A 20,836-nucleotide genomic window follows, 5' to 3' on the forward strand; every position below is an offset into this window, starting at 1 on the left:
ACAGTAAGCTTGAAAACTAGTCTGACCAGAACCAGGCTCGTCTGAGGAGATACATATCCAAAGTTACTTATTTACTGTCAGTAAGCATCAGTGATGTGTTTAAAGAGTGACATGTTTGCAAATAACTCTCAGTTATGCCAAAACTTTATTTTAAAAATAAATTAAAAAATAGCTTTATTGCACCTTTAACCAGTTCAGATGTGAAACAGGTTTGAAACTTTCCACCAGAGAGGGCAGCAGGACCGCTTTTCAACCTGGTTCAACTGTGTGTTGAGACCAAACGCGATGTAAATTTGTGTGTTGAGACCGAACGCGAGGTAAATTTTAGAGGCTGCAAAGTCAAAGGAATTAGCCTGGGGTGGCATGAACTGACGCAAAAACTTGTCAGCACAAGTTCAGAATGTTTTAACTTGAGCAGAACATTTTCATTACATGCTAGGTTGAGGTGAAGCAAAAAAAACATGTCCGAGTCTTGTTTTGATTGAACAAGCAAAGCAGTTTATTTACAAACATACGCAGGTAACAAGTGTTGCCCATGAGTCTTTCCTCACAGAGTATTTAGTGTGCATCTTATCGCAAAATCTTTGGGCTTGCAAACAGAAATAAGCTCAGTATTTTTTTTCCACCTTAAAAATCAGCATAATCCATGCTTTTCACATTATAATTTGGTTGTGATCATTTCAACTCAAATACCAGCAATACTTGGAGCAGCATGAAATACCTTTTTTTTATACATTTTTTTTTTCAAGCAGGCCACGCTGTACGTTCCTGATTTGGTGGCCTCGCAATACTCGGCGGCACTGTTTGAAAATCAAGTATAGATACATGCCAAATTAATGGAATAACACTTTTTAAATCAACAATTGCTGATTCAAGTTATATGCAAATGTTCATCTCCGTTCAGATCTTGTTTAGGTTTCTTAGAGAGGTCAGAGGTCAGGTCAGCTAAAGAGAAGTGTGCCTCAAGCCTGTATGGACTCTTGCTCAAGAACACTTCAGCAGGGTCTTAGCCCACACCCAACAGGTGACATGACATTTTTTCCTCTTAACACTAGAGCAACCCTGCTGCTTACCCTGATCACTGCTTAATGGCATTTTTGCACTCATGAACTTCAAAACTACCTTCCTGACCCCCATTATAGCACCGTAAACGTGCTAGCAATACACTCTAACATAGAGCACAGGAAATTCGACACTGATAAAAGTGGGTCTGGTCTCCATAGGTAAATAGCAAGCATTTGACTGGTAGAAAATGAATGGAATACTTCAGTGAAAATTGGAAGTCACATCTTGTCTGCAAGTACCTGTGTACAAATAATCAATACTATTCATGCAGATAGTTGTTGCTAGAAAATTGTGAATAAACCATAAGAGAGAGAAAAACAATTCAAAAAGGTCCATTCAAATGACTTGTGTGTGTGGTGCTTATGAACACAGCTTATTTTTCAGGGTTAGTTCCCAAGCTCATTAAAAGTCTGAAAAAAAGCCCCCTTCCCCCCACGTCTCGCAATATTCAGAAAGTGCACTTTTAAGACGATGACTTGCGAAAAAGATGAGTCACTCTGAGGAATACAAGTCCAGCCAAAACCAGCCACTTAAAAAGGCTTTTGTTTAAATTTTGATGCAGGTCAGGAGGCAACCAATCATACCAAAGTTTACAAGAAGGAGATTAATGAAAAGAGATGATAAAAAAAACTGTTTACAATCATTGGTTGCTTGAACTGAGAGAAAAAAAAAGTTCACCATCCGATTCAAGTTCTCTTAATCAACAAGAGAGGTCTAAAATGTACAAAGTGAAGATGAAGACGTGTGAAAACATGCAAACTAGAAAAACAACTTTGTTCTGTTTGCAGACAGTTTAACCCTTTTCTTTCAGGAGACTGTTGTAGTGATGATGAACGAAGAAGTCAAACAAACGGAGAAAGGTTTTGGAAATGTGTCGTCCCTTTGGCTGCTTTCAGGTCTCAGAGAGAGGAATGAGCGGGTTTGTTGGTAGTGATGAGTGACTGCAGCTGAGCAACAGCCAGCGGTACCTTAGAGCGGTCGGTCTGGGACGAGGAGAGAGGTGGGAGGATGGATACCGCGGGTAGCAGAGGATCAGGAGGAGAACCTGGTGGTCATCCCCCTGATGGGTCGCTAATGCTAGGAAGTCTGCAGCAGGCGTCTGTAGTGGGGCATGATCTCGTGTTCTGGCAGGTGCAGGTTGAACTCTAACGCCACCAGGACGGGAAACTCAAAGGCTATCAGCTCTCTGCGGTTCACTCTGAACCTCTCCTCCAGTTTCTGCCAGGAAAAAAAAGAAAAAAAAAAAAAAAGAGAGTAAAGAGTAAGCCAAAGATACATGCACATTTTTTAACGCTATTTTTAAGCAGCATTTCATGAGGGCCGAGCTCTGCCTCACAGGAGATTTGGACAAGAGGAGATGCCTGTTTTGGATGGTTGACAAACCTACTGTTGATGCAATCACTATACTCTGCAAGCCAACCACTAAATGGTAGCAGAGAAATTTTATGATTTCACTAAGAGAAAACTAAATGTTTTCTTATTGCCAGTTCTGCGGACATGTAGCAGTAAGTAAATTTGCCGCTCTAAAAGCTTTCATTAAAAAAAAAAAAAAGGGGCACTCCACTGATTTAGTACTACTCTTCCCTGGCTCTGGAAGGGGCTTTCAAAAGTCAAAATAACCCTTTATGATGATGATAAAGGCATTTTCTTGGCAGGGAGGGTGTAAGGACCTACACTATTGAGCTGCATTATGGGAATTTTAGGACCCTGCGTTTTATTTTTAACTTAAAAATAGGACATAGAACATCAGTTGCATCATTTTTTTGAATCAGTTTTTTTTTTCTCACCTTGCTGCAGTCTTGCTGCAGACTGTCACATCACCTCTGGGTGTGGACACAGGTGCAGCACAGCACATTTCTGGCCACACCTAGCAGTGATGTTGGGTGTGGTCGCAAGTTAGCATGATTACCAAGTTGTGACTTTCGGAGGTGCGAGTGAGGAAACTTACGTCGATCAGTAGCTTGACCTCGTGTTTCTTGAGATCACCCCCGATCTTGGCCGCCAGAAGTACACAGGCTCCAGCGCAGAGTTTACGATTCTGCTTGTTTAGTTTGCCTTGAAGAACAAGTTTTTCAAAGTAGACAAAAGCCATTGCAACGGTCGGTTCCTCATAAGCACATTCATCCTGGGCCAACTTTCTTATCTCCCTTTTCAAGCTGTAGGGAGGTGAAAAAGCAGAGAATGAGGATGAACGAGGGAGAAATGGGGAAATAATGAGAAAGTTGATGTTGAAGAAATAAAACAATTGACGGTAAAGTTAAATCCTCTCGTCTCTTTTTACCTCCTAATCTTGCTGAGTGTGAGCCTTATGTGGGGGAATTTCTCCTTGAAGGTTTCGTTCATGTCCTTCTTGAGGTCAGAGGGTTTGACGTATTCAATGACCGTAGTCTGGAAAGAAAAACCAGAGGTGGTGTCAGAATGACCACACTTTCAGCACTGAGAGAGGTGACTGGATCCTCACACACTAGTGTTGGATTCCACTGTCTCATAATGAGGCTTTGCAGAGAGCTGGTGTTACCCGTGGTGATAGTCTATATTTTTCTTATTGTCAACAAGTCCCGTGAAAAGACCAGAAACAACAATGGACTGATCCTACTGTGTGTATCTAAAGTCTGATATAGCTTATTCCTCTCTGTCATAGAGCTCCTGTTGTCCAAACACTACTAAAAAGTGAGCCACACATGTTCCTTCATTACAATGAACGCGTGCTGCTGTAAAACCTTTAAACACCAAATGTGCATCACCCCCGTGCTGAAAACTGTCCCCAACAAATTCATTATTTACTCCTATTTGAGTAACATTCGCTAACGTTAAAGGATGTTGAAGAGATATGGTCTGAGAGAGGAGAGAAGGTCTTTTCATAGGATATGTTGATGATAAGAAAGAGACTAACATGCTTTTCGTCAGGCCTCTAATAAACTTGCTTGTTCTAACATGCTTTGAGTATCAGGAAAGTAAATCACGTTAAGAGACTATAATGAGTGGATGAAAGTTTAGGCTTGGAACAAGATCCCTGAAGAACAAAGTTCATCTCTCATTTCTAGCACTCCGTTGAATTTAAAACCTAACTTTGCCCAACTTAAACATGTTGGGCAAAAGGAATTTTACTGCAAGAAATTCCTGATTTATCACAACATGCATCTTCTTTTTGTATATTTGGCCATCATTCCTCTGAGTAACAATAATAATCACCAAGATAATTCCTAAGATCTAAGAATATGGCAACATTGCTAAGAAAAGAAGTCAGACTGGGCCAGAAATAACATTCAGACAATCAAACATGGATTTCAGACTGACCTTTGTGAACACCCACGACAGTTTACAGACCAACTTCTTGGTTCAACTCTACCATACTTGCTGTGCATGCTGGATTATTACCAACATTTTGGCTGCACTCACTTTCAGTTTGACCTCCAACACTTTAGCCACATTATCTGAACCACTTTATTTGGCTTGTTGTATTTATTTTATCATCCTGCTCCTTTTATCCTGCTTTATCTGTTTTCTCTCTCGCACCTTTCACACACAGAGTGGCATATCAAAACACACATATTACACATCCATTTTCCAGCATTTTTAACACCAAAAATAATACTTACTAACTAAGTGTTGAATTGTTTACCCATTATATGAGTGTCTGTCCGTTTCTTTCCCAGTCGGACTTCACTGTAGCATTGTTGCCGTGTTCAGATCTGAGCAATGACTTTGGTCTACAGCTCTAACAATTAGTCAATTAAAATAAAGTTAATTGGCAACTCGATTTATCATTTCAGTCATTATTTTAAGCAAAGGTGCCGAACACCATTTGCTGCTTGAAGTAAAGAAAATATCTTTGGGTTTTGGACTGTTGTTCAGAGGTCGAAGAAGACGTCACCTTGGGCTATAGAAAGTTCTAACTGGCATTTTCACTATTTTTCTTTACATTTCATAGAAAAAACAATTACTCGAGAAAATAACCTGCAGATTAATCAAAATCATTAATTGCTGCTCTACTACGGTGAATACAATGTCTTTCTAGCTGAAACAAATTATGCCAAATGTACAAAAAAGAAGACCAAAGACACTATGCAATGGTGCTAAATAAAGAATGACTCTCAATATGCACGTATAGTATTGCAGGCCATGCACGGCGTGTGAATAATGGCATCCACCCTGAACACCATGCTACTGATCAAGAACCATGAAGGAGAATGAGTAAATATTGATGGTCGTATCCCTGAGAAATGAAAATAACTAAACACGCTTTTTTTTTAAAACTACATTTAAAATTTCTATAGTGGGGTTTTCCTTGCTTTATATTCGTATTCTAGCTCATACAATGTTCCTCAATTGCATGCACAGTATAACAAAGCCAATAGTATCCCCAGCTTGAACTTGAAAGTTCAGTTAGAGAGAACCAGTGAAATGCTGAGAATTTACTGGTTCCATTCCTGTAGTAAACACAATAGCTATTGTTGTTAGACGCTGGGTTTTGTAATTTGAGGAAGACAAAAAAAAACACATAGCCTGGCCTTGACTGAATATTTCAACTATGTCAGTCATTGCTGTATATTCTGCCAGTCTCCGTAACAAAAACAGAGCCCAGGAAAGAATGAGGTGGGAGTCTGGTCAGGTTTGTTTTCCCTTTTCCAACCACGATAAAACATCCGCTCTTTTCCGGAAAAGTGCTAGTGCTGAGACACAAACACCAACTGTTGCTCTGGAGAAGTGGCTGTTTAATAGCTCCGGCCCACTACACTGGGATAAAGTATGTGTATTCATTCAAGTCCCAGAAGGTGGGAGAGAGTGACCTTGCTGATTAAAACTGTCTGAAACATCCTCCTGGATCATTTTCAAAAACAACAGATACAAATTCAGGAGGATCTTTTGTAGGAATAAACTGTCGAGGCAGACAAATCTTTCTGGTTTGTTATTGTTCCAGGTTGCGGTGGGAAAACGGAGCACAAAAGGTCCATAATGACAAAAATAAGCATTGAGATAAAGCAGTAACAGTGAGATACCGAAGGACATTAAAACAAATATGTCATAACAGAGGTGGATCTGCTTCAGCGAATCATGTCCTGAATGATAACAACCTTTCCATTCTGCTTTCAAGAGGATGAGGCTGTGGTTGCTGTTGTTATTGTTGGTGGTGGAGGTGATGTGTTAGACGCATCTAGAGTATTTTCTCACCATGTAGGAGGGGAAGATGAGGACTCTCTTGTGTTTTCCACAAGGCCACTGCGGGTCATCCAGCAGATTGGGGTCGTATTCGCGAAAGTCCCCCAAGTCATTCCCTGACACAAGCACGACAACAACAGAGGTTGAGCCAGACAAACATTTGCTCTACATCTTTTGTAATAAAAAATGTACTGGGGGAAAAAAAACAACAACAACTGAGGACGAGGAATCTACAGCATTCATAATTAATACATTTCTTGCTGGCAGCAGACTCACCTGTGTCTAAGCTGCTCTGGTTGCTGTTGGCTCGGCCCAAACTGAGGCTTCTATGGCTGGCGTTACGGGACTGAGAGAAGGACGAGGTGGAGTCGATGGTGTTTCTTCGACCACCCAGCACATTAGTGGGATACAGGAACTGGGTGTAGGACACAGTCTGCAGAAACAAGTGTTGGTTATAAAGCCTGTTTCACAAACCCCTACAAATGTTTGCTCTTATATTACATCTGTTTAATAGATCTAAGTCAAAGCACAGAGGTGGCACCACTAACATTAACGATGGCTAGGTTTCATTAAGTGTTCCAGTATATCATACCAATGAGCCAGCATGCACAACAACAGGACCTGGCTTGCCTAAATGGAATGCAGTTATTAATAATGTGATTAATTACAGCTGGGATTTGCCAAATTTGTCAAAATGTTGCTTGGAAAATGGCTAAAAGTGGTTAAAAGATGGCAGTAGCTGTTGTTTTGGTGGAACTACCTTGTTGAACACGACACAGAAACAGATAAGTTTAATTTCTTCATTTAGCCGAACCCCAATACAAAGACAGGGCAAATCATTTGGCTAACTAGCTAGCGTAGGCACTTTCGGTTCTGCAGTAGTTAGCAACTAACAAGCTTGTGAGCTAGCAAATTTTCCTTTGAAATTCAGACATTGGTGAGATGTGACTATGTAAATGTCTTTGTGCACATGCATTTATCACACTCATGAATGAGAGGATACAATGGAAAAATTGTTTTCAGCATTATTTTGCATTATTTTAGGGGAAGGGGCGTGTTTGGGATGTAGCTAGCTAGATACTAGCACTAACACAAAAGATACAGGGGTAAGTTACTAAGAAAAAGGAACAATGTAACTAGTTTGTCAAATAAAATTATTATAAAATGTATAGTATTCCTTTAAGCTAGTCTACGAGGAAAGTATTTTTTTAAATTAGTATTGGTGTTCAAAAACTTTACCATGGCCATTTTTCCTTGTGTCAATAAAAATCTATATTTTTTCCATTAAGCAACTAAAATGCAGAGAGCTCCTTATTAATACAAATGATTATGTTTTGTTATCCTATTTCCAGAGAGTAGAGTAATTGGTACCTTTGTTAATTTTTGGGTTGTATCTACATGGTTAAATGCATTTAATTTAAGTTGCTTTGAATTAAATCATTGTAATGTAATTTCATTTAAAGAGCATCCTCAACACTGAATATGAGTAAGGACTCACGTATGCATAGTACTACTTATGCAATCTCGCAATCTTATTTTACCCAGAAAAGACAGACTAGAAAATAATACATTCCAATACTTTTTATGTTTTATTTTGTGTGAACTGATGATTTGAGTAGTCACATTAAGTATACTGTCATATATTCATTATATTGCCTCTCCTCACACCTCAGCTCACTTCTCACCTTTCCATCAGCTCCCAGCTCCACTCCTTCCAGCCCAATCACCATCTCCTTGGCACTGACGCCTCCTGACGGGTGCCGCTGACGCCCTCCTTCCGGCTTTACATCCCTAATGAGCACAAGACCTTTAGAGCTTTCACCGTACAAACAATCCTACAGCTTCCTTTAACTCCCATCCCTTTCTTTATCCTTCTTGCTGAGGCCTGTTCTAGCTCACCTCTCTCATCTCTACCGCAGAGATAGGCCCTGTATTGATCTGTATTCACCAGTTGGCCATGTCTCTGTAATTGCCTGTGTCTTTGGGTGCATCTCTGGGCAATCAGAAAATAAAGAGCACCCTTGAGAGGAACAATGGAGGAGAGTACAGTTTTGTTCTAGCAGGCCAGTCTCAGCTGCTGCTTCACCAATGCCTGAAATGCCTTACTGCTGTGGGAGATTTGCAGGAGGTCAAATGCTGAAGTAGAAAACAGACGGCTGGGGACTAAAGTGTGTCAGTGGAGCAAACAGAGAGCTCTCGATTGAACACATTTTGTATTGGCCAGATATTTCGGTATTTAATGTCTGCTGCTCAGAACTTCCAGTAGACTAGGGCGATCGCAAATTAAAAACCGTGTGTGCCCATTAAGTCATATTTAATTGGCTTTTCAATGTTTGGATAGGAGGATAAAATCCCACCAGCGAACTAAATAGTAAAATATACCAATTAAAGTAAACATTGGTTACCGCTATGATTTAACTTAATTTGATGATTTTAGGTCACTGCCACTCGAGGCTAATGGGCGTGTGCACTGACAAAGAAGATTACATGCCTGCAGTCCACTTTCACACGCTGCCATACTGAATAACTGATATCAAAGAGGTAATGGCATGCTGAAAATTCTAATTCTTTCCAGCAATTTAAGTTTAAATTTAAATTTTATTAAAAGTTCACTGGAAAATAAAAGTACTGAAAACAAAGGCAGAACTGCCTTTCATATTCTATCTTTTCTATTTAGCTCAATATTAACATTGTAGGGAAATTTCAGAATAACAGCAGACATTAAATCGTAACACTGTCTTGTTTTTCTCCTCCTCCCTTATCTTTCCTGTCTCTGTCTTGCTTTCTGTTTAAAGTGGTGACCAGATAAATGGAAGGAATTACACAGTGGACCCTCACATGACTCTCCCAGTGTTTTGATGACATGTAGGGCCAATCTGTTATAATGAAAACAGTGTTATCTGGCAGACATGCACGTCAGGACACAATGTTGACAGATGCATCATAGACATAGAGATCCCCAGGCAGCAGACGTCTTACAGAACAGTGGAGATTAAATAAAAAGGGGGAAACATAGGAGACGGAAAGCTTTCTAGGGAGAGAGCTTTTCTATGAAGCGATCCAGAAAATAAGTTGTTGACTGCTGAGAATAGGGAGCAATGAAAGGAAATCATGAGAAAAGCTGACACTGCTGCAGTAACATGCATGGGTAGGAATCACTGGCTTCAAACATCTGTAAGTTAGTAGTGTTACAATCTGTGCAAAGTGCTCGTCATGCCTTGCCAAATGTTTCTAAATCTAGAATCAGAATAAAGAATAAATATTAACTAAAAGAATCTTCACCACTGTTGGCTACTTTACTACCGAATATTTTACAGCTCACATAAACAGTTTAGGGCTGGGTTGACTGGCTTATAATAATATTCTCTTGCCCAAGCCTCACCCATTACAATAAACTTACGAGCATCACTAATTTATACTTATTATTATTATACTTCTTAATCGCTGTGAGGAAATCTGCCCTCTGCATTTGACCCATCTAAGTTTTTACCCTGGAAGCCAACATCAACTACACTGCAATGCCAGGAGCATTACCTAACATGCATGTCTTTTAGGGTCAGAGAGACTGAGTAAACCCATGCCAACACAGGCAGAACATGCAATTCCACACACAAGAGCCACAGTCAACTCTAGCGGGGTTTGAAATCGACCATCTAGCTGTCACGAGACAGTGACGCCCCATAAACAGATGTCCAATTAAACAGTCTTTGAGTCTGCATAGTTTAATGCTCTGTTTCTCTTAAAAGCAAATAGTTCGTCATTTTGGAAAACATGGCTATTCGCTTTCTCGCCGAAAGTTAGATGAGAAGATTAAGACCACTCTCATGACAGCACACTAAATAGGAAGCTGGAGCCAGCAGTCTGCTAAATTAGCTTAGCATTAAGACTTGTAGCAGCAGGGGACAGCTAACCTGGCTCTCTCCAAACTAAGGTTAAAAAACTCCACCTACCAGCACCTAAAGCTCCCTAATTTACACATTATATGTCTTTTTTTATAAGTGTAAAAACAGGGGTTATGTGCGGGACTATTTTTATTAGCTGGGAGCCGTAACTTCCTTTAGGCACCATGAGAGCAGTCGCTGCATCACTCCAAGAAGTAATAAATTACATAGGTCACCTCCTAAACAAAAAGTCATTGTTTTTTTACTTTGTGCTTTAGAGGTGCTGTTTTTTTTTTACCTTTGGACAAGGCCAGGCCTGTCATTTTCCCCTGCTTCCAGTCTTTACACTATGCTAAGTCTCCAAGCTTTTGGTTGTGGTTTCATATTTAAACAGATACAAGAATGGTATCTCAATCTCAATCTTTTCATCTAACTCTTGGCATTAAAGCGAATAAGTGGCAAACCATTCATTTAAATTTAACTATTTACTGTTTGTTACTTGTCCCCATATTACCTCCCCGTACCTGGCTGCTGAGCCAAATTTGATCATTTTTGTTCATGGGGCAATATTTATAGTAAGCATAAGGACAGAGAGACAGAAGAGGGAAAAAAAGAGGAAAAATACATGCAATCAGCAGTTTTCTGCCCAACCGTTTAATAAAATGTTGTTTTGCAGTTACAATACTTGACTGGGCCAGCCAAAGTCAAACTGTAAACTGTCAATTAGCAGCAATGAGCAGTCAGATGTGCATATTGGATAGCCCTGGGGGTTTATTAACCCTTGACCTTGCACTGATTGGCTGGCTTAGGAAATTCCACTAACAGATTGGGCCTTTTATGTTCTTCACTAAGCCCCGATGTGAAGCTTTCCTTTCTGCGCATTGTATTCTCTGATGTTTATCTTTTCCCTTTCTCTTTCACTTCCTCCAAAACACACCGTTTCATGTGACTGGTGGGCGCCACTACCAAGGTCACACCAGAGCTATCCCTATGCAAGCCAGGTGGGTTCCCGTTACATGGACCCTTTGGTTGCTTAAAAAAAAAAAAAAAGGAAACAAGCGTTGTCTACAGATAAGCCAGACGTATTTTCTGTTTAAGCACTAAGAAATGTTAACTCTACACTGAGGCAAAGAATAAACAAAAAAATGGTTAATAACAAACTGTCATCACTGTGTGCAGTGCACACAACAGAGACTCAAGTCTATATAATTAGACCAAAGACGACACATCAAAGTAAGTTTCTAAGAAGAGAAGGAACTCTGGGAAAAGTGAATTTATAAATGCTAAACAGCAAAGCCAGCAACAGTTGCAATAGACAAAAATGGGTTGACTTAAACAAAAAGGATGAGTGCCCAAAAGCCACCGGAGCCATTATGGGAAAAGCAATACAAGCAACAAGCACTGGGCTACAATATATTCTAGATACCACTTCAGCCCACTGTTTACTTATTCATTAAACCTTAATGGTAAAAATGCATCCACCAAAACCAACCCTTAGCAATGTATGCACCAGTCAAAGGAGAGCACATCCACAGAAAAAGAGGGATGAGAAAACAAAGGGAAAAAGGGAGCACAGGCTGGAGGAAGTTACGGGGTTCGGCATGCTGTAGGATACATACCCTGCTTGGCTACAATCTCGATAGGGCAGGACAGAAAATACACTATAGAAGGATCTTCTGCCACTGATAAGGACTATCCTATAAAAACAAAATGATAAACAAGCTAATCAACATCTATCTGATAAGATCCACAGGTTAAAGTTGGAGAGAGTGTGCAGTAAAAATAAGTATGAAAAGAATGAGCTGAAACTTGAGTATGAGTGTGTGTTGTTTTGTATTTTAGCACATGTAGCATGTAGTCAGTGGTTTGGGGGCAGCAATGATGCATTTTTCTTAGATGTTATTTTATTAATATTTTAAGTTATCATATGCTATTTTTAACCTAAATTGCCTTGTACTTGTGTAAACATGCATACAGCATCCAATCAGTTTCCCAGTGACCAGATGTCAACAGCACAGAGAGCAGAATGGCTCTGACTTTGTCACACTACAACGACCTAGCTGTAGCTCGCAGACACATGATGAATCTTACTACTCGGCCAAAATCAACTTCAGGACATAATCAACACGAGTCATGGGTCTGGATAGGAGGACAAGAAACGTTACCTATCGGGTGACTTAATTTAACAAGTGAGACTTGTTTGCCTGATGGTCTAAATGAGATATTATTTTAACGTACACACAATGTCTGCTTCTTCACATCAGCCAGATGCTGACCGATAAAACTGAAGATTAACAAAAACATCTTAAAAAGGTAAAAGGTATTTTCTCAGAAAGCATTAGAACTAGACTCTGTGTCACAAAACACCCTGAAAATAAGATAACTGAATTAAATTTCAAATCCAAGAAATGTGACATTGATAATGATGAAAATCACCAGAACAGTATTACTCAGTAACACTTCCTCTCCTGGCTTGGATTAAACAGCCATCTTTCTTTTGGTTACACTCTGCAGACCCAGTAAAACATCAACATTAACACCACTGTGCCAAAATGGTTTTATATTTAGAGATTTGTGTGCTGAATACATGCTTGTGTAAACTGTGACACAATAATATGTGATTTAGCGGAGTGATTTCATGGTGCAAGTCCAACTTTTTTTTAACAGTGATCAAATAAAGAAAAAAGTTAAATCAGATTATACTCCATGTAAATGGACAGGATTCTCAATCGATTACATTTCATTTAGAAGTCAGAATGGCGTGCAGTGAATGGGCCAGGCCTGCTTGCCTACAATGTAGCTTGTAATGTGAGAAACATCCAAACTGCAGTTCATTGACTGGGGCAGCCTGCCATCATCCAATGAGGACTTGTATTGACTAAGGCATGGCGTTGTTTGCCTTCATACCTTCCATTGCGCATATCATGTTGCCTCATGTTCTTTATGAAGTGGATCTTCTTGAAGCTCTTTGGTCGGGGTGAACCCGATAGGGTTCGGCATCTAAAATGTAAAAACAAATACAAATCATCAGTACCTCTACAAACAGATAAACTGTGTCAATGGAATACATTACACTGAGCTGAGACACACAAATACAGTAGCGAGCAATGTAAATGGTATTTCTGTGTAGTTTACTACCTTCGTAGAGGAGCATTCTCCTCAATGTCCTCTAGCGTTTCAAGCGAAGAGCGCTGAGAGACGAGTCTTCGTCTGGGAAGAGGGGAAGTTTGAAGTTAGAGGATTTGAAGAAACAGCATCACACCAAACACAGCACCAAATGTCCATTCTGCAAAGCAACCTTTAGAAAAACAAATTCTCTATAACGATAATCTCTTTTTACTTTACCCAAACACATGGACACACAGCTCTGCAAAGCAATTTGATTAAAAGGCACAACACTAAGTCAAAGTCAATTCCACAGCAATACCTAAAATGGCACCAAAAGTCCATCAATTTTCCTCACAAACTGAAGTCCTAGGTTTTAGAATAAAATTCACAAACAGAACATGGAACTTCAACCATATACTCTCAATTGACCTGATTAGGGCTAAGTTATGTGTCAGTTAGTTAAAAAGCCTCTAACCATCTCAATGTACTTTTACACAACTACATAGAAACTAAAGAGCGTAGAGGATATCTAACATTCATTTCCCAATAATAAACAATTGGTTGGTAATAAGTAAGGCTGGGTATAGCATGATATCAAACCAATACCTTGTTCAATACCTTAATTTGAGGAGTAAAAACATGCTGAAACCACTTTTTTAAAATTAGAAAAATACATAAAACTATGCATTAATGCATTAGTGTTTGTGCAAAGGTTTCAATTCATCAAAAACAATAATCAAGCCTAAGAATTTGACCATGCATTCAATGCCATCCTTTGATTCTTCACACCTTCCGATACTTGATGCTACAAACACATTTTAGTCGGTACAGACAAAGCATTAAGGTTTGACACCCATCCCTGGAACCAAGTATGTGACTGGTCAAAGAAGTCCTTGGAACAAAGGTTAAACAATAGTGTAAAATGATCACATGTTCTGTGGTTAATTTACAAAAACAAGTCTCGGATGGTCGAGTTATGGCCATCCATCAACACCACTGTGTACCTGTGTGGTCAATGATCGCTCCCCAGTCGTAGATTGCGTAGATCAGAGAATTTTCCAGGATCAGAGCTGCTAAGAGGATAACGAGCTGGCTCTGCAAGCACTTTGTGTAACACATTTTGTCACAGATGGCCTTTATTTCTCACTTTAGTTGCACGACTCAACAGGCTAATTCTGCTGGACCACTTTAATATGATCGGCTGCCAGTTTAAGAAACAAACCCACATGTGATAGCTAAATATGCCTGAGCTTTTCCAAAATTAGGTTGTAATTGCATGTTTAGCACAACAATAACAACATAATCCAACTCATTAGTCAGCCTTACAAAGTGGCCACATTTAAAGTAGTGGAAATTAACACATTAGTGGTCAAAAGACAAAACGTCTCCCAAAGGATCCATTTGTCATCAAGTACTAAATAAATCTGCAGCAGTCTTACAACTCGGCAAAGCCAAGTAAGGGTGTGAGCAAATGACTTTGGTGTGAACAAATAACTGTTCATACCACTGTACTGTGTATCATCTTGGACTAATTCTTTTCACAATTCAGAACACTGCAGACCCTGCAGCATTACGACGAGCTGATGAAACTTGCACTGACCTACCTCCTTCTTCGCGGAGCATTTCGGCAAAGGGGAGAGACCGTGGAGCGTAAGGCAGAGTGGCTAGTTAATAAATGACAGAGCATGAGGACAGATTAACAAAAAATGACTCTGTCCTTGAGGATCTCCCAGGGTTTAAGCCAACACAAGCTGAGTGAACACTGTATACCAGAGGAGATGGGGTGAGATAAGTGTTTACATGAGGAGCCAGACTGTTGAAGCAGACAAGAAACCAGTTAGGGCCATTATACTGGCCAATCTTCTGCACTGTATATTATGACCCCAATAACCATAAAGTGGAGGGAAGAACATTAAGATCAGATAAAGGGCATGAAAGTGCACTTTTTTAGTCCAAATTATTAGAACAGCTGATATCAACACTGTTGATGTTAGTGTGAGCCAAAAGGGTCACAATGGCGGGGTGTGACCTTTGCCTGAAGGTCAGATCATGTGATTTGTGGTCTTACATCATCCTTCTTCAGAGACAACCCTGAGAGATGGATTGTCTGGATAAGGATCTGAGACTACAGGCAGTCTTAAGGACAAGGCTTCTTGTTTTCTCTGATGGTGCATCACCTAATTCCTAGAATTACTTTATGTTGAATGAAGCTGTTGCTGGAAGTTAGGTAATAAGAAAACATTTCCAAGGTGTCATGCTTCTATATTTTGATTTAGAGGTCAAATGGGACGTTGGCATGGAACATAACACTGTCTTTAGCTAATGAGAGAAAGGAAAAATCACCTCATCTTAGTCTTTATTACAAAACGTAAAAAAATTACTGCACAAGTTTATATCTGACTGCTTAACTTAAATCTGAACAAATCAATATTTTCATAAATCACATGACAATATTTCATGTAAAAGGTGTCGCATTATCACTTGACGCTGCAGTTCACGTTAAATTTTTCTGTACATCACTTACAGTGAAGATGCAACCACTTTATTATGGACAGGAGAGATTATTACAGAAGCCAATCTCTCTTAACGTACATATAGGCAGTAGAGCATTGTATTAAGACAAATCTAAACTTGTCCTTTAAATCTGCAAAGAGTGTTACACTATATCCACAATCTGCGCCAAAAACCAAAATAACGTCTCACTGTAGCCATCTGTCTCCATTCTGTGTGACACTTTGTATTTTTTTCCGTCCAAATCTCAATTGTCTGAATTGTTAGTGCTCTTCAAAAAGCATTCACCAGTTGGCCGAAGGGCATGTTTCCATTCCATGAGGATACAAATGAACTATGAGGACTTTGATCCAGGCGCTGTAGTTGAACAGCAGCAGCGGGACGTGTTTTTAATGCAAGATATGTTTTCCAGGCCGGTGCAGACCCTGGAAACAATAACAAAGGCCAGGCCACTCATTCACCTCAAACACAACTCTAACAACCAGGGTTAGAACAGTCAATTTCTACCCAGTTTGACATTAACAAGGACCCTTCAGAAGCTTCAAAGGAGACTCAGTATAAATCAGATGCAAAGGAGCAACAACAGGCATCCCTCAGTATCTCTGACACAATTCCTGCTATTGTTGCCTGCTGAACTGATTTTGTTGCAGCATGTTTCATAAATGCAACCCATGTAGCACTACTGCAAACACAATACCATCCTCTTGCAATGAAAATGTTTCAAAAAGCTATTGATAATCCTGCCCAGCGGTACCATGCAATGAAGCTATAAAACCCAAGTGGACTATTTAGATGTGGAGATTAAACAGTTTCACACGTATGCTCTTGTTGGCAGCTTGCCACAGGATATAGTCTTCTATTTTTCCGGAGGGCGCTGAGTGGAAATAAATGTAATGTTCTGGGCTTCTTCAGACAAATACAGCCCAGGCAAACGGAAATGTGATTATTCAGATAAAAAAAATCCAGTCAGAGCAGTTCAGCCTCTCTGATCCTCAAACACACCGGGGGTACAAATGGGATGCATCAGCAGATTTGAAAAATACATGGGGGAAAAAAAAAAAGGAAGTTAAAGAATCAGAAACGGAAATCAAATTGTTGTGGTGTCGCTGTTCAGAGTGAGAAACAGAACAAGTCGTAATGTGTTTTTATTCACCTCTGGGGTCCAACTTAAAAGAGCATGAAGTAAAACACATGCTGACCCTTGTTACTCTGTTCTGCACTTGACAAATCTTTAGGGCTTTCCTGAGTGTTTGTTGACAGCTCAGCCATTGAGAGACTCTGTGAAGGAAAATGAAGCATTCTTATATAATCCTGTGATTATGCCAACCATGACCTCAGCGAACAACAATCAACCTCATAACCAGAAGTATGTGACCCAATCGCACTATAATGGCTTATGCTGCTTGTTTTCCAGCCACAGCCTCTGCTGCCTCATGCTAAAAAAATCTTGCTAAAATACTGTAAAGTACATGACTCTGCACTACCTAATGGTGGTGGGAACATAACTACAAAAGGACATGAAAAGACTTAACCTGCCTCTTTAAAAAGACAAAATGAAAATAGCTCTGCACCTTAGGCAGACAATGCCAGATGGTAATAGGTATGCTATATTTAAAGTGCAGCTCTTAGCATGCTGATTCATGGTGTACGAAGGCTAAGCAGTGGAAGGAAAGCTGAATATAAAAGCATCCATCATTTACGTTCATTAGATTCTGATGAGGATATGGTCTAAAGCAGCTTTGGCTTCAGAAAGTCTATTTTGGCGGCACATCAGAGGCTCTGCGACTTCCTGAATGGGAGCAGGACTGAAGGCCAATAGTCTGAGGGGAGTGTGTGTCTCTGATGCCCCTGGGAGAGGAAGTAGAGGACAGAAAATACAGAGTGGAGAGCCAGGCTGCTTCTCAGAAAGCCTGGGCATCCTGCCTCTCCCAGCCAGGGACCTCTGGACACGTTTCCACCAGCTGCCCTCGGAAAACAAACCAGGCACTGTGCAGAGAGCTCGTCTGTCTGCGCGACCGGCAGAATATGGCCGCGCTCCATCAACAGGTTGCTTACTTCTCCACATCAGAATTCATTTTGTCCTCCAAGCACATTCCAAAAGCAGGGTACAGTCAGGGTTTAACAACCTCTTACTGTATATATACAGACTGAGCAACAGAGTGGCTGTGCAGAAATTAGATGCCAGACATGCAGCACTGTGGCTAGGGTTGGGTGTTGAGCCTCAATGCTAGTTTTGGTACCAACCAAAATGTGTTCATAGCACCAAGTAGCAAAAACTGACACATCCTAAAAGCTGGCAGAGAATGTTTTAGTTGATGATTTATATCATAATTTCACCAATTTGTGACAGTTTGTACAAGCAAACTTGTTGCACGGCTGCTCGTTTTACATATAATGTATAGTGTATAAACACACGTATAAAACCAGATTAATTATTATAGCAATTTATTATAGTATTTAAATGTATATTATATTATAACGCATGCATAACATGCAACAAGCGAGGAACTCAACACTATCATTGCTACCATGCATACCAATTTGAACCAAACGATTTTCACTTTAAGACTAAAAGTTAACTCTTGACCTTGAAATAAGGTACATTTAGTATTTGTTCTGGAGATTTCAGTTTTATCACATGATCTTCCTCAGTGGATGGAGTTTTTCCAGTTCTCATGGAATTGTAGATTTTCATTTTTTCAGTTTTTCTGAGCCCTTTAAGGACTCATCGTCCATGTTGGTTCAAAAGTTGAAGCTAAAGCTAATAATGGACCTTCCGGTGAGACTGTTCAGTCAACTGCGGTTTTCAAGGTCAAGAATGAATGGTATTGTACAATAAACATTTAAATGCTCTGTTACCACCACAGTTGGGGCATCGTTTGAAATTGTTTTTGATAATGTGTATATTAAAAAGGTCCAGTGTGTAAAATTGAGGAGGATCTACTGGCAAAAATATTCAGTATGTTTTCATTAGCGTATAATCACCTGAAAATACATTGAACATTGTTGTGTTTATGTTACTTTAAAATGAGCTGTTTTTATCTACAGGGGGGAGCGGGTCCTCTTCCACGCAGTCCGACATGTTTCTACAGTAGCACAGAACGGACAAAGCAAACACAAACTCTAGAGAGAGCTGTTTACATTTTCTGCAGCCAACATAATTTCTCCTACACACTTTGGAAGGGGAGGACGAGAGGTTCAGTTGGCTCCTCAGATGCCACTAAATCCTACACACTGAACCTTTTTAATAAAATTCATTTTAACAAAAATAACAAAAATCGAACACAATTCAATGACAACTGGGCAAACACCACCTGTTTGACAAGACTGACAATCTCCAGTAGAGCTACTAAATGGACTTTATGGTGAAATAATTTTTTCATCTTAACTTGAGCCTGTGTATCTTTTATTTTTGAGGCTGTAGTTAACAGTGTATTGGATTGTGCTTCACTGTGAGGTGTTTGTACTTTTTGAGCATCAGGAAACTATAAATGTTCTCTAGGGGAATACAGAGCACATTCAGAAAATATTAATGGTTGGGTGTTATATAACCTCTTTATTGCACTTCTTTCTATCAAAAAGTACAGATTGAGACTTTCAGAAGCTGTTAGTTTGGCAGTGCAATTTCCATGAGGTCAGGAAGGGGAACTAAATGCCTATTGAGTGTTTCACCATGAAGCAGAGCTTCCTGAGAAGCCTGGCAGAGGCACCAGAGGGAGGAGAGGATTTGGGTAAGAGAGGGGCTCTGAATTGAAAGATCAGAGAGGATTTGACAGCAGGTTCTGACAGTGAGAGGACCATGAGACTGTCACTGACAGCTGTCCTGCTGCGAGGTGAGACCCTCCAAACTCTCCTTGTGCCTCCAAATGTGAAGACAAAGTGGGCAAAGAGAAAATAAAATAAAAAGCCAACCCATACTGAGCAGCAAGTCCCTGTTCTATATGTAGTTGAACAGAGGTGTAGAGTTACAGGATGTTTACAGAGAGAGGGACAGCAGGTGTGCGCCAGGTTTTGGAATGACATTCACTAAAAATAATTTGAGTAAATATGACAGAGCTTGTGTGCGCAAGTAAAAAAACAAAATTAAGAAGCTGATGAGGTGTGCTGCTGACTTCCCTCTCTATGGAAACTAGGTTGCAGCTCCACAGCTGTTGGACCTGGGATCATACTATATCTATCTATCCTTGCCTGTGCAGACCAGTGAGTCATAGGGCTACAACCACCTGCAAGGAGTAAATATAAAAACAGCTGAACTTTATCCTCCTGCAGGTGCATTGTTGCATCCAGGCAGACTGTGTTGCTAAGAACCAAAAGCGACTTTTCAAACTGTAAAAGAAAAAACCTGCCAGAAGACTGTTCCTGGAGTTCATTCATTCAGGGTCCTGGTACATGTGTTAACACATAACCAACAGGAAGTTCAAGATAAAAGTTGTTCACTATGTTTCACACCTTATAACTATTTTACCAAATAATGCACAACGTAACCTGCTAATCTACTAAAATATAACAAATTAAACAATAATCTGGTTGCTACTGTAAACTGGTGGTGAACTATAACAAAATAAAATGCAATAAATTATATATATATATATGGCATGAACAAATAAAATCTTGACAGTTGTCTGGAGGACTGACTGCCCCTATGCATTTTTTTTTTTTTTTTGGGGGGGGGGGGGGGGCTATGGCAGAGTTTTTGCTTGCTTGCTATGACATCAATGTACAGTGTAATGACCTGACTGTGCACATCCTGCAGACGAGCATAAACCTTTTTAAAAACCCCGGTTACACCATCCGCACTGTACTGCACTGCATGTTCCCACCAAAAACACCACACACAGTTACCTTGATCTCTGCAGCTCTATCGCAGAGTTGGCTATCTGTCCGCCCTCCAGGCTGTAGTTCTGGGAGGTTTGCCTGGAGTAAGGGGCAGGTAGGATTCCCTGAGTGTATGTCTGCAGCCTCCCTCTAGCCGAGGCTGGGACCGCGGAGAAAGGCGAGCTGAACGTGGAGGGCACGAAAGCGTCGCCATCCGCGTCCGTACCCATCGGGGCAGCTGCGGGACCCGTCCCAAAGCTGCCCCGACTGCTGGCGAGGAGAGCCTGGTTTGCAAA

The 20,836-nt window shown here is 40.2% G+C and overlaps 1 protein-coding gene across 1 annotated transcript; it reads right to left on the minus strand.

Moving 5' to 3' along the window:
* Window positions 1–674: 674 nt before the first annotated feature.
* cables1 (Cdk5 and Abl enzyme substrate 1) lies at window positions 675–20,836 on the minus strand (the record flags this gene model as incomplete). The annotated part of the gene is given in 10 exon segments (XM_035671205.1): window positions 675–2,283; window positions 3,014–3,221; window positions 3,347–3,453; window positions 6,238–6,341; window positions 6,502–6,658; window positions 7,911–8,016; window positions 11,726–11,803; window positions 13,014–13,106; window positions 13,245–13,316; window positions 20,568–20,836. Coding segments are annotated over 10 exon segments (1,269 nt in total). The 3' UTR covers window positions 675–2,142.

Source organism: Morone saxatilis, unplaced genomic scaffold (genome assembly GCF_004916995.1).
Source record: "Morone saxatilis isolate NCDOM2014 unplaced genomic scaffold, NCSU_SB_2.0 Contig23, whole genome shotgun sequence".
NCBI classification, from domain to species: domain Eukaryota; kingdom Metazoa; phylum Chordata; class Actinopteri; family Moronidae; genus Morone; species Morone saxatilis.